This window comes from Perca flavescens, chromosome 13 (genome assembly GCF_004354835.1).
Source record: "Perca flavescens isolate YP-PL-M2 chromosome 13, PFLA_1.0, whole genome shotgun sequence".
NCBI classification, from domain to species: domain Eukaryota; kingdom Metazoa; phylum Chordata; class Actinopteri; order Perciformes; family Percidae; genus Perca; species Perca flavescens.
This window is the reverse complement of record NC_041343.1, coordinates 32649146-32663445: the sequence shown is the minus strand read 5'-3', so window position 1 is coordinate 32663445 and position 14300 is coordinate 32649146. Positions and strand designations below refer to the sequence as shown.

The window sequence follows — 14300 nt, the reverse complement described above, 5'->3', positions numbered from 1 at the left end:
ATAACAATGAAATGCTGCGTTATTGACTTTAGACCAGGTTTTTGTTGGTCAATGGCGCGATCACTTCCCGCTGCCTCAAGATAGCAATACTCCCAGAATGCACCTGAACACACCTCCCTGTAAGACCAGCACGCCCAGAATGCACCTGAACACACCTCCCTGTAAGACCAGCACGCCCAGAATGCACCTGAACACACCTCCCTGTAAGACCAGCACGCCCATGGGCGCAAAGATGGGAGCAAGTGCATTTGCTATTTACACAACGTGGGCACTGGTTGGTATTAAACTAGCAAAAACACTTGCGTCAGGCTTTGCACTGCGCTGTGCTGGGTGCAAGATAGGGCCCCAGATCTTATTACCAGGTGAAAACGGGGGACGTTTCTTTATTGTTGATTGCATTCCAGTCCTTCACATATCCTCTCCAAGTTACCGGGATAAGATCTGAGCAATGAGTGCACAGAGCCTGAGACCCCCAGATCCTGAAGTGTCGAGATGAGGATCTGGTGGTTCACTGTGTCCAAGGCAGCAGAAAGGTCCACAAGGATGAAGACAGAGGAGAGAGAGGCTGCTTTAGCGATGTGTAGCTGCTCAGTGACAGCAAGGAGACCAGTTTCAGTTGACTGGCCAGCCTTGAAACCAGACTGGTGGGGATCAAGAAGGTTGTTCTGGTGGAAGAAGAGAGTTGATTGAAAATAGCACGCTCAAGAGTTTTGTAAAGAAATGGAGGATGGGAGACAGTTTTGTAGCTCTTCACCTTAGATGGGTTGAGGCTTGATGGTGTTTTAAGCCTCCAACATCGCCTTCCAGGCAGCTAACCTTAACCCAAACCTGCCTGGAACCCAGGTGTTTGGGGGCTTAAAACACCAAACACCTGGGTTTAGTGTGGGTTTTTTGAGGAGAGGGGTCACTCTTGCTTCTTTGAGGGCGTCGGGAAAACAGCCAGTTGGCAAGGAGATGAACTAAGAAAAGAGATCATATTTCTTCTGTATTAGCTTCTCTGCACTGGCTTCCTGTAAAATCCAGGATTGAATTTAAAATCCTTCTCCTGACCTACAAAGCTCTAAATGGTCAAGCACCATCATATCTAGAAGAGCTCCTAATACCTTATTGTCCCACTAGAGCACTGCGCTCCCAGAATGCAGAGTCACTTGTGGTTCCTAGAGTCTCTAAAAGTAGAATGGGAGCAAGAGCCTTCAGTTATCAGGCTCCTCTCCTATGGAACCAGCTCCCGATCTGGGTTCGGGGGACAGAAACCGTCACCGCATTTAAGAATGAACTTAAAACTCTCCTATTTGATAAAGCTTATAGTTGGGGAGTGAGGAATTGCAGCGTCCGCCTAGCCTGGCCACCTGCTTCTCTTCATAGTCGTCAGATTAATAATATAACAAAAGTAGAGGGAGGCAGGCCAGTACAGCCCGATCCGGCAGGGGAGAGTTCTAGCCCGACCATGTCATGCTACATCCTGCTGAACCCTGCTGCTTCCTGCTACATCCATCCATGCTCTGCTGGGCCGCGCTACATCCTGTAATGCCCTGCAGCGCTCTGATATGACATGAACTACTACGACTACCATTTGAAGTCACTGTTCCATTATCTTTATTGTGACTATTATCGCCACTGTTCATCACCCCCCCCAACCGGCACCGTCAGACACCGCCTACCAAGAGCCTGGGTCTGTTCCAGGTTTCTTCCCAAGAGGGAGTTTTTCCTCGCCACTGTCGCACTGCTTGCTCTTGAGGGAATTACTGGAATTGTTGGAATTGTTGGGGCTTTGTAAATTATAGAGTGTGGTCTGGACCTACTCTATCTGTAAAGTGTCTCGAGATAACTCTTGTTATGATTTGATACTATTAATAAAATTGAATTAAATTGAATTGAATAGAATGTTAATGAGATGGGTGAGGAAAGGAAGAAGGCCAGGAGCAATAGACTGGAGAAGGTGAGAAGGGACAGGGTCAAGGGGGCTGGTGGTTGGGCGGGCGGAGGTAATCAGGGTAACAACTTGATTGGGAAATAGAGGGTTGAAAATGGAAAGAGGCGTACTGGATGTGTTGGATGCAAAGTTGATTTCAGAATGTGGGATGGAGAATTAATTCAGTATGTCATCTATCCAGACTACTCAGACTGATTGTAAAATAAGGTCTCCATCTACACAAAGAGAGAACTAAGATTATATTAACAGATTCATACAAAACTATGGGGCACCATTATATATCAAATATAAATGTTTCCCTTTTGCTTGCTGATAAAAAAAAATAACTGACAAAAATATTTTCATTGATTATCTTTCAGGTCTAAGTGGTGCCATTCAACAGAGGAATTTCCCAGCAGAGGACAGCTACCCATACAGCCTGTTGTTAGGTCGGAGAAAGTTTGTAGAAGGAGTGTCTGATGCTAATCTAAACAAGCTTCTAGGTAAACTCCTTGAGGATGGTGTTATAAATGATGAGGAAATGCAGTCAGTCACAACAAAAACCAGAGCAGACAATGCCCGAGACCTGATCGACACAGTGCGAAGAAAGGGAAATAAAGCCTGCTCACTTCTGATCAATACTCTCGGTCAGTTGGATCTATACCTTTTCAGCGAGCTGCGCTTTGTGGAGGAACTTAAGAAACCATGCCAGGAAAAAAAACGTGAGTTAATACAACTTAACAATGTGAATTATTTCCCCCATGTTTAATTCTTTAAAGTGCTCATATTATGCATTTTGGCTTTCCCCCTTTCCTTTATTGTGTTCTATATCTTTCTTTGTGCATTTTATAGGTTTACAAAGTGAAAAAGCCCAAAGTAATAATATGAGCACTTTAACACTTTAATATGAGCACTTTAACTTAATTTACATCCATCCATCCATCCATCCATCTTCGTCCGCTTATCCGGTGTCTGGTCGCGGGGGGAGCAGCTCCAGCAGGGGACCCCAAACTTCCCTTTCCCGAGCAACATTAACCAGCTCCTACTGGGGGATCCCGAGGCGTTCCCAGGCCAGGTTGGAGATATAATCCCTCCACCTAGTCCTGGGTCTTCCCCGAGGCCTCCTCCCAGCTGGACCTCCCTCCACCTAGTCCTGGGTCTTCCCCGAGGCCTCCTCCCAGCTGGACCTCCCTCCACCTAGTCCTGGGTCTTCCCCGAGGCCTCCTCCCAGCTGGACGTGCCTGGAACACCTCCCTAGGGAGGCGCCCAGGGGGCATCCTTACCAGACGCCCGAACCACCTCAACTGGCTCCTTTCGACGCGAAGGAGCAGCGGCTCTACTCCGAGCTCCTCACGGATGACTGAGCTTCTCACCCTATCTCTAAGGGAGACGCCAGCCACCCTCCTGAGGAAACCCATTTCGGCTGCTTGTACCCTGGATCTCGTTCTTTCGGTCATGACCCAGCCTTCATGACCATAGGTGAGGGTAGAAACGCCCGGCGCCTCACACCCTGGGCAACACCGGAGAAGAAAAGAGTCCAACCCCTATCCAGGAGTACGGTTCCAGAACCGAGACTGTGCGTAGAGGTAAGCCCCACCAGATCTAACCGGTAGCGCTCCACCTCCCGCACCAGTTCCGGCTCCTTCCCCCACAGAGAGGTGACGTTCCACGTCCCCAGAGCCAGCGTCTGCTGCCCGGGTCTGGTCCGTCGAGGCCCCTGACCTTCACTGCCACCCATGCCACTTAATTTACAGTGAATTAAATTAGAATTTTTTGGTGAAAATGATTTACAAAGTGATCAAAACAAATATGAAAAACACAAGCCAATACAATGTGTTTCTCCCTCTCCAAACGTTCGGCAGACTCTTATCTCTCTGGTGATGATAATATTTTGCTGTTTGGACTCACGGTTTTGTAAAGCATGTAAACCTATTCTAGTAGACCCAAAAAGTACAAATACAGTATGATGCTGAAAAGTAGTATAATAGGGCCACAGCGCATGCCGAGTTACAAAAATTCAGACCAAGCGCTGCGACAACTTGCGGAGCCTTCACACTGGAAATGACAGCCGTGGTGACGTCATTTTATGCCGTGCTCACCTCCACTAGCATAGCTTAAGCTTGACAGTCTGCCCAGTAATTACTTATATAATTACAATTTGGCATATCTAAACAAAATAAACAATTACCATCAACAGTCATACCCCTTTTTAGACAAAGGAACCCCGATTACGTAAAAAAATTGACAATTATGTAATAATTGAAAATGAACAAGATGAATTCTTTCTAATGGTGTTTTAATCTTGTGGTTTGTTCAGATGGATCCTGTTGGACACGTGAAGCTCGAACCAAAGACAGTGGAGCGAGATTGGTCCGTGGAACGAGCCAAATGTTTAGAAACCTTAATAAAGAAGGTAGCTGCAGGGACGTCTTTGTTATAGTAATGCTTACATCTGTTTAAAATGTTTTTTACTTTCCTCTCAAGTTGATGTGATACAGAAGTTCTCTTTGAGGTAGAAATAAATAAATTATATATTTTATCTGGTAGACCCGTCAGTGGGACGTTTGAGGGTTTTCTCTTTCTCTGGTTTGTAGCTGTTCAAAACTTTTTTTGTTCAATTTTCTCTTTGTGTTACAGATGTCATCAAAGCTTTTAGAGAAAAAGTGGAAAAGAGCCCTGAGCTCCATGCTGGAGCAGCTGATCGAGCAACAATTTGCTGAGATGCTGCTCAATCTGGACAAAATCCCTCTAAAAGTAAAAACTGACAAGTCCAGAAGATCTATCTCTGTTTTAATTGTCCAAAACTATGGGATAGAGTCCATCGCTGAAATAGATAGAATAACGAAGAAGACACCAATAAATGATGCCGCAGTCCAGAAACTGCTGAGCCCCTTTGTGGAGGAACTGAATAAACAGCGCCAGGGAAAAAAAAGGTACCATTAATGGTGTGAATTGATATCTGTTATTTCCCCAATGCTTGGTTATTTAACATTAATTCACAGGCAATGAAATTAGGAATTTTTGAGTAAAAACGCTTTACAAAGTGATCAAACAAATATGAAAAACAAATACATAATTGATTGCCAAAGCCACACACACCAGCCAACTTGATGGGTGTCTTCCTCTACAGCTCTTTTAAGTAAAAAATTATTTAAAAATAGTTTAAGAATTTAATTTAAATAATTTAAATGAGCAAACTTGCATCTGACCCAGAATCAGTGACCAAGAAGCAAAAACCAGCAGCTGGTAGGTCAACACACAACATTTCCGACCGCACTTGAAAGCAGCTTTATTTTACAGAGAAAGAGAGAAAGCCACTATCGGACACAACGTAGTGTTTGTAAATGAATGGTCAGCCAGCCAGTTCTTCACTAGAGCATTGGCATTATGCACGGCCATACTATCTTTACCTTTTATCAAATCGCCTGACAACAACACCAGGCTGCTACACTAGAACCATATCAACCTCTACAAACATCGGACTGCTCGCTTTAACTCAACATTTCTCAGTTCTTGGACGACATAGCGCTGCATTAATTAGCCAGCGGCTAGCAGAAATAGGGTTCAGCCCTTTGTTCCCATAGCCCAATGGTCCCACAGCCCTGTTCCCACATATCTAAGAATTTTTTTTTCACTGAAAATTAGGCCCTATGCTCCGACATTTCTAGGACATTTTCAAAATTAGGTCTTGTGTTCCTACATTTTCCTTCAATTTAAGCCCTATCCTCCCACAATATGTTTTAGGGTTAGGGGTTAGAGGGATAAAATCTGAGACAAATTCATGAAAAAGGAAATGTAGGAACATAGGCACGCTCCCCAAACATAAAGACAGCAGCTTAATCCTGATTTCAGCCTGCATTGAGGCTGCATGCAATGCAACTTTTTTTTCCAAAAAGAGAATATTCAAATTTCAAAAAAAAATAATGTAATTCACTCGACTCAGATTCTTTTTTTCAAATGGCTACACACAAAGCTACGCTGTACAATTGACAAAGTGCAGAAGTACCTCTGTTTGCTTGCTGAAATGATCCAGCGAGTGTCTCATTAAAAATGATGTCACGTCAGTTTCACGCGGGCGCCCTATGGCGATCAACTAAAATTTCCCGCCTACACTATATGTTTTACTCAGTAATTTAATGTACTTCATTTATCACTGTCAAAGGGCCTTCTGGAAAGTTGATGCTTGAACCTTTTGTCAGTGATGAGGTAAGTTTTTTGTTTATATATTTTAATATAAATGTGTTTTTTTATCAACATACGTTCAGACATTTTTAACGTCTTTAAAAGCGCTGACACACCAACCCGAAGGCCGACCGTCGGCAGAAAAGCCAGTCGGACTGATCATTCTCCCCGAGTTGGTCAAAAAAGTTCCTCTGAACACACCAAAGCGATGCCGACTTGAGCGTACGTTCTGCGTGTGCGCAAGACGTAATACGTCTCCATAACAGCAGGCGGCGCTAATCTGTATTGTCGCCCCAAAAAATGACACAGAGCACGCTATCGTCAGTCATTGTTTTCATCACAGAGTGTTGGTAGTAGTCAAGAAGGATCCTTGTTGTCATTACTCGCTGAACAGAAGAAAATACGATGGCTAGTAATAAGAAGATACTGGCGTTGTCAGCTCTCAGGCTTCTTCTTGTGGAAAAAGCACTGATTCGCTTGTCAAGGGCTAGCACTCCAATCAGATTGGTCATTGAGTCCGATTGCCCACTTCAAAATGAAGGCCGACGGCTCTTCCGACTAACGACGGCAAGGAAAACACTGAACAGACTCGAGTCACTGACCTCGCCAGACTGTCCGACGACCGATAATCGGGTTGGTGTGTCAGCGCCTTAAAAAACTCCACTGATTGTCAAAATATATTGTCTTCTGAAACAGGACTGCATTGAGTGGACTGAACTTAAACCTGTAGTCAACACAGTGGATAAGGTTCAAACATATAGGTAAAAATACTAATTTCGTCAATCGTTTGTAATGTTACCATGTCTTTGGTGGACTTAAACCAAAGCTCAGCCTCAAGGAGCTCACTTATAAAGGGTTGCGTTAAAATCTGAGGGACATTTCTATTTCTGTCAAAGCCAATTTATGGGCAGCTTTACTTTGAGGCTATTAAAATATATGTGTAACATTTAAATAATTTGTACTGACTGAAACTAATTGGATATTACTTGTGTGTATCTATAAGTAATTATAGTTTCTTTTCCCTGGCTTACTGTTCCATAATACCACGAAAATTGTTTCAAAGTGTCTCACACTTTTTGTAGAAAAGCTGCAGCGACTTCATTCATCATCATCATAGGACAAGTCAGTATTTCAGCGTGTAGTAAATCCAAACTAAGATTTGTCTTCCATTTCACTCCTTAGCTTCCAGTGTGACGCAGGTCACTTTGAATGCAGCGTGTCTGCCCTGCGCTGGGTTTGTGAAGAAAAGCTCAGCTTCAGATTCCAGTTCTGCTCATGGGACGAGCACAGGGTGAGGCTTTCAGCCACAGCTTACATGCCAGCAGGACCCCTACTGGACATCACAGTCACAGCTGGCAAGATGGAGGAGGTGCAGCTGCCACACTGGATCTGTGTAGGTAAGATGTCATGCAAAGACTTTTGCAATGTTCAGTAAACATGCAAAAGGAATATTGATCCATCCCTTTTCTAATCACTCAATTTGTGCACTTTTTTTGCAGATCACAAATCCAAAATGTCAGATAATTTTGCAGTTCTACATATTGATACCTGTGGAGATGTGTGGAGGGAAGTGTCTGAAGTGACACGGTGCCACGTCAAGTTACTCCAGCCGACGTTCTCACTAATAAGTGTTGCGTTCCGGTGGTTAACTGGCCCCCCGGGGGAAAGTGTTCTATAACGTGTTGATATACATGAAGAAACACCAAGCTGCCCTTACACTGCATGTTTACCTGCGGCCACCTGATGAATCCCGGAAACAGGTTTCTATGTTGTTTTTCACATTAATAAATTCAAACAATTACAGAATGTTACTCATAATATTGTATTTTCCATTACCTGGAATAACTATACCAATAACATTGTGAATATACTTCAAAAAATGTTGGCTACTTTGACTTTAAGGGCTCCTGCACACTGCCTGCGTGGTGTGAGCGTGTCAGCTGCGTGGCGTGTCCCTTTTGATTTGGGCTCCCATGTTAACAGGTTAGAGCGTGCACGCTGCCTGCGTGACACGCACGTCTCAGGCTCGGCTCGAGCCCCGCCGAAAACACGTGCATGCTGGAAATAGAACCGACCGAACTGCCTATTTTTCACGCGACACGCAAGCGTGTTGGAAGCGTTTCCAGGCAAAATCAATGGGAAACATCCACGTGTGCAGGCAAGGCTAGCAGCAGCAGCAGCGGCGCCGTGTCAGACATGTTTCTGGTGTGTAAAGACATAGAAAATGCCACGCAGCCGACACGCAACAGAAACGCCACGCTCACGCCACGCAGCCAGTGTGCAGCCGGCCTAAGAATGCATTTTCTTTCTCACAGAACCTGGAAAAAACGGAAAACTCTTGTGGATCAGTGAGAATCATAAAACCAGGCCCGGACAGGTCCATGCAACTGGGAGATCATCACTCGCTGTCAACAGACAAGACGGATGCAAAGATTCAACCCAGCGTATGTTTCAATGGTTTTAATATCAGGACTGTATTCAAAGTACACTAGCTACGTATAATAACTATACTATCACCTTTTTCATTTGATTATTTTAAAAACTGTCAAGTATCATTGGAAAATCCTCTCAATTGAAAATAATGACTGCAAAAAAAAAAAGCCTTTAACCCCATTTATAATTATTTTCACAGAGACGAGAGCTCAGAGATGACAGTAATAATTTATTTGAAGTGTTCATCAGAAATGCAGACAGTGATGTCCCCCTCAGGCTTGACAGTGAGCAAAACACCATAAAAAAATAACGAAAAAAACGTGTTCTTGTACACAAATCAATAGATTAAATAACGTGACCATTTCACGAACTGACGTGAGACTGGGTTGCGTATTCTTCATCTCAACATGTCTTTTAAAAGATCTGCATACCTAATGTATGTAAGGGTTAAGTGCCTACATGTGATTTTGGCCCAGAATCACCATGAGGAGATGAGGTTCGCAGAATCAATGAACTCTTTTAAATCACTTTTTAATCACCTGTTTTTATAAAAAGTTTTTTAAAGCAATACTATGTAACTTTTCCCTCTTCGGTCCCCCTACAGGTTGTCTCATTGGAACTACAGACGCGTGCGAGCTGTAGTTCCAATGAGACAATCTTTAGGGGGACCGAAGAGGGAAAAGTTACATACTATTGCTTTAACTAAACTTTTTATTTTACTGAATTTATGCTTTTTTATTTGCATATTTTAATTGTTAATAAATGTTTTTTTAGTTTGTGTTGTCTTCTCTCTTCTATATTTTGTGTTTTTTGTCGTCTTGTTGTTTTTATTTACCCACTTTTGTCTCTCTAATGTTTAGCTCTCTGTTGGTTTACTGACCTCTGGATATCCCACGTTAGGCCGGCGACAGACTGGCTGCGTGGCGTGAGCGTTTTCCCCTACGATCGGTGTAGTTGAGTTGTCTCCTTCCATTCTCCCAAATGTTTCCAAGAAAGTTCAAACCCAGAGAAATCTGTCATTTTATTCAAAGCTCCGTTTCATTTGGTCGCTCTGAGGCTGTGAAATAAATATAAAAGATGTAAAAAAAAATGACCAACCAGTTTATCTTCAAACCCCTGGGGTCTCATTTATAAACGTGGCGTACGCTCAAAACGGGGCTGAAAATGTGCGTACGCCACTTCCCACGCAAAGGTTGTTATTTATAAAAAACAAACTTGACGGGAGAATGTCCGGTCCTCCACGCAGACTCTGACCCCGGCGTACGCACATTATGGAGACAAAATATGAAGTGGTGACGCAGATGGTGAGGTGGAGAACTGAAGTCAGACTGCAGGAAGTAAATATGGGAATAACGATTACTCTGAATATTTTCTAGTATTGATACCTCAGCACCTTTTTTCACTCCATGTCATCCACGTTATCATGAAGATTATTTTTATTTATTTATTTTATTTTGTTGATTGTTCCGTAAACACCTTGTAAAATCCAACTCAAATCTTAAATAAAAAAATGTTCTTAATATTTAATCGGCGCTGTCTAGCCGTCACATTGTCCGCTACGGAGGAGATGGCCCGACTGCATGGAGTACAGGATATCATCAAATACCCTAGCAGGGTGGGGGATACCACTAGTTGATGCTGTGATTTTGGCAAGGTGTTAACAATCGTAATTGTTGTAAACCTATAAATCCTGCGGTGACCCCCGTGCGTAATGCTGCGTGATGGCCCTGCTGGCCCTGCAGGAGGACTACGCTAACGGAAGAATCAGGAGAGAAAGAGACTTCAGGGACCATGACGATGACTGGCTCATATCGGAAGGCCAAGGACGTGCTGACGTGTAAGGTGAGCGTATTGTGTCACTTCCGGTGTTCCCGTGTTAAACGCTAGTTTGCTGCTCCGGCAAAAACTTATTGAACTCTGCTTTACTGGCTAAATTAGCGGCTATTTGCCTGGATTGCATTTGAATTACAACTGTTTTACTCAATCACTTATACTTAGCTTCACTTACAGTGACTGACTCGCTGAATTTACAATTGTTAAAACGCTGTTAGCTACTTTAGCTTAGCCACTAGCAATGGCTTATTCCTCTCCCTCTCCTGCTCTTTCTTGCTCTGTGTGTCAAATGTTTAGCTATTCCTCTGCCTCCTTTAGTGATAACGATACATGTAATAAATGTAGTATATTCGCTGCTCTGGAGGCAAGGCTTAGTGAATTTGAGTCACGGCTCCGCACCGTGGAATCAGAATCGTATGCTTCCGTAGCTAGCCAGCACCATGTGGTTAATGCGGACCACCATACTGTAGCTTCTCTAGCTGCTTTAGCTTCTGCTAGCTGTCCCCCGTCAAATCCCGAGCAGCCGGGCGAGTGGGTGACTGTCCGAGGGAAGCGTAGCGTTAGATCTAGACCAGGGAGTGCACATGATGACGGTCGCTCTAAACCGGAGCGTCTTCGCCTCTCTAACAGGTTCTCCCTACTCAGTGATACACCCGCTGAGAAGCCAATTCTGGTTATTGGGAGCTCTATACTGCGATATGTGAAGCCGGCGGCCCCAGCGGCTAAAGTACCTACGGTCATATGTGTCCCCGGGGCCAGAGCGGGCGATATAGAAACCCATCTAGAGCTGCTGGCCAAAAAGAAGCGTAAATACAGTAAGATCATACTTCACGTAGGGGGTAATGGTCGTAAATCAGAGATCACTAAATTGAATGTTGAGTCACTTTGTGCATACGCAAAGACTATGTCGGACTCAGTAGTTTTCTCTGGACCCCTGCCAAACCTGACCAATGATGAAATGTACAGCCGTACGTCATCCTTCCACCGCTGGTTGTCGGGGTGGTGCCCAGCTAACGATGTGGGCTATGTGAATAACTGGGGGGCGTTCTGGGGAAAGCCTGGTCTGATGGAGAGAGACGGCATTCATCCCACCTGGGACGGAGCCGCTCTCATATCAAAAATCTGACCGAGTTTATCAGACATAAACCATGACAACCCAAGTTTGATATTAGTAATCAGGGGTGCAGTGCAATACGCCCCCTGTGCTTCCGTTGGAGCAGTCACCCACTCATAGTCTAATAAGCACGGTGTCTGTTCCCCGACTCAGATCGGTTAAATCAAAGGTAAACAAAAGATGCACTATACTTAACAACCTAATTGGAATTAAAACGACTGCAACGATAGAACAAAATAAGAAAATTAGATGTGGACTATTAAATATTAGATCTCTGTCTTCTAAAGCATTATTGGTTAACGAGTTGATATCAGATAACAACATTGATTTATTTTGTCTTACTGAAACCTGGCTGGGCCATGAAGACCCATGTCAGTCTAAATGAAGCCACTCCTCCCAGTCATATTAATACTCAAATTCCTAGAGGCTCAGGCCGAGGAGGGGGAGTTGCAGCCATCTTTGATGCAAGCCTGTTAATTACTCCTAAACCTAAATTAAATTATAACTCCTTTGAAAGTCTTGTTCTTAATCTTCAACATCCAAAATGGAAAACATTACAGCCAATTATATTTGTTGTTATTTACAGGGCTCCAGGTCCGTATTCTGAATTTTTATCTGAATTCTCAGAGTTTTTATCATGTTTAGTCCTTAAATCAGACCAAGTACTTATTGTAGGTGATTTTAATATCCATGTGGATGTTGACAATGATAGCCTTAGTACTGCTTTCAACTCATTACTGGATTCAATCGGTTTCAGTCAGAGTGTGCACAAGGCGACGCACTGTTTCAACCACACCCTCGACCTTGTGCTGGCATATGGTATTGAAATTGAGGATTTAATAATATTTCCATGAATTCGGTATTGTCAGATCATTCTTTAATCACTTTCGAATTCTTACTACCTGACTATATTAAATTAGATAAAAGCTTCTACACCAGATGCCTATCTGACAGTGCTATAGCTAAATTTAAAGAAGATATTCCAACAGCATTCGACTCTATGTCATGCCTTAACATAACCGAGGACCTCTATGTTAACCTCAGTCCCTCTCAAATTGATACATTTGTAGAGCGGTGCTACGACTTGCCTCACGGACGACCTTAGACTCTGTTGCTCCCCTGAAAAAGAAGATGATGAAGCAAAGGAAATTAGCACCTTGGTATAACTCCCAAACCCGCAAATTAAAACAAATCTCGCGAAACCTCGAATGTAAGTGGCGTTCCACCAAAGTGGAAGAATCCCGTTTCGATTGGCAAGAAAGTCTGAAAACCTATAGGAAGGCCCTAAGAAAGGCCAGATCAGACTATTACTCATCACTAATAGAAGAAAACAAGAACAACCCAAGGTTTCTTTTCAGCACTGTAGCCAGGCTGACAGATAGTCACAGCTCTACTGAGCCATCTATTCCTCTAGCTCTGAGTAGTGATGACTTCATGAACTTCTTTAATGATAAAATTACAACAATTAGAGATAAAATTCATCACCTTTTGCCTTCAACCTCTAACGGTTCACCTTTAAACGCAGAGTCGCTAGAAATAACGACTAGTCTCGACATATACTTAGACTGCTTTTATCCTATAGACCTTCAACAATTAATATTAAAGATATCCTCAGCAAAGCCATCTACCTGTCTCTTAGACCCCATCCCAACGAGGCTACTTAAAGAAGCGTTACCCGTGGTATACACTTCATTACTAGATATGATCAATATGTCCTTATTAACAGGTTATGTACCGCAGTCATTTAAAGTAGCTGTGATAAAACCTCTTCTGAAAAAAACCCACCCTCGATCCTGAGGTCTTAGCAAACTATAGACCTATATCTAACCTTCCCTTTCTCTCCAAGATCCTTGAGAAGGTGGTTGCTAATCAGTTATGTGATTTTCTACATAGCAATAGTTTATTTGATGACTTTCAATCAGGATTTAGAAAGCATCATAGCACAGAGACGGCACTGGTGAAAATTACTAACGACCTTTTAACTGCTGCAGACAAAGGACTTGTCTCCATTCTTGTTTTACTAGATCTTAGTGCTGCATTTGACACTATTGACCATTCAATCCTGTTACAGAGATTGGAACACTTGGTTGGCATTAAAGGAATTGCTCTAAGCTGGTTTAAGTCCTATTTCTCTGATCGATCTCAATTTGTTAATGTTAATGATAAATCCTCCAAGTACGCTAAAGTTAGCCATGGGGTTCCTCAAGGCTCAGTGCTTGGACCAATTCTATTCTCCTTATATATGCTTCCTCTAGGCAATATTATTAGGAAACACTCAATTAACTTTCACTGTTATGCGGATGACACCCAATTATACTTGTCAATCAAACCGGACGAAACCAGTCAGCTAGCTAAATTTCAAACGTGCATTAAAGATATAAAATCCTGGATGACCTATAATTTTCTGATGTTAAACCCTAACAAAACTGAAGTTATTGTACTGGGACCTAAACACCTCAGAACCTCATTATCTAAAGATATAGCTACTCTGGATGGTATTGCCCTGGCCTCCAGCACTACTGTCAGAAATTTAGGAGTTATTTTTGATCAGGATATATCCTTTAATGCCAATCTACAACAAACCTCAAGAACAGCCTTTTTTCATCTTCGTAACATTGCCAAAATTAGGAATATCCTGTCTCAAAACGACGCTGAAAAACTAGTGCATGCATTTGTTACTTCCAGGCTGGACTATTGTAACTCTCTACTGTCAGGTTGCTCAAATAAGTCCCTTAAGACTCTCCAGCTGATCCAGAATGCTGCAGCGCGTGTTCTCACAAGAACTAAGAGAAGAGATCATATTTCTCCTGTATTAGCTTCTCTGCA

The 14300-nt window shown here is 43.0% G+C and overlaps 1 protein-coding gene and 1 long non-coding RNA gene across 3 annotated transcripts in view; one reads left to right on the top strand and one right to left on the bottom strand.

The window, feature by feature from the left end:
- LOC114566864 (uncharacterized) overlaps positions 1–9621 on the bottom strand; it is a 55227-nt gene extending 45606 nt beyond the window's left edge. For both annotated transcript variants that reach the window (XM_028595680.1, XM_028595682.1), the window contains exon 1: positions 9408–9621. In XM_028595680.1, the coding sequence (XP_028451481.1) occupies positions 9408–9500 (93 nt within the window). In that variant the 5' untranslated portion in view covers positions 9501–9621. The remainder of the gene's footprint in view (positions 1–9407) is intronic.
- On the top strand, positions 6637–7849 carry LOC114566879 (uncharacterized). Its single transcript, XR_003694107.1, has 3 exons — positions 6637–6855; positions 7277–7491; positions 7594–7849. It is a non-coding gene; the product is annotated as an uncharacterized LOC114566879 (long non-coding RNA).
- Positions 9622–14300: the final 4679 nt, after the last annotated feature.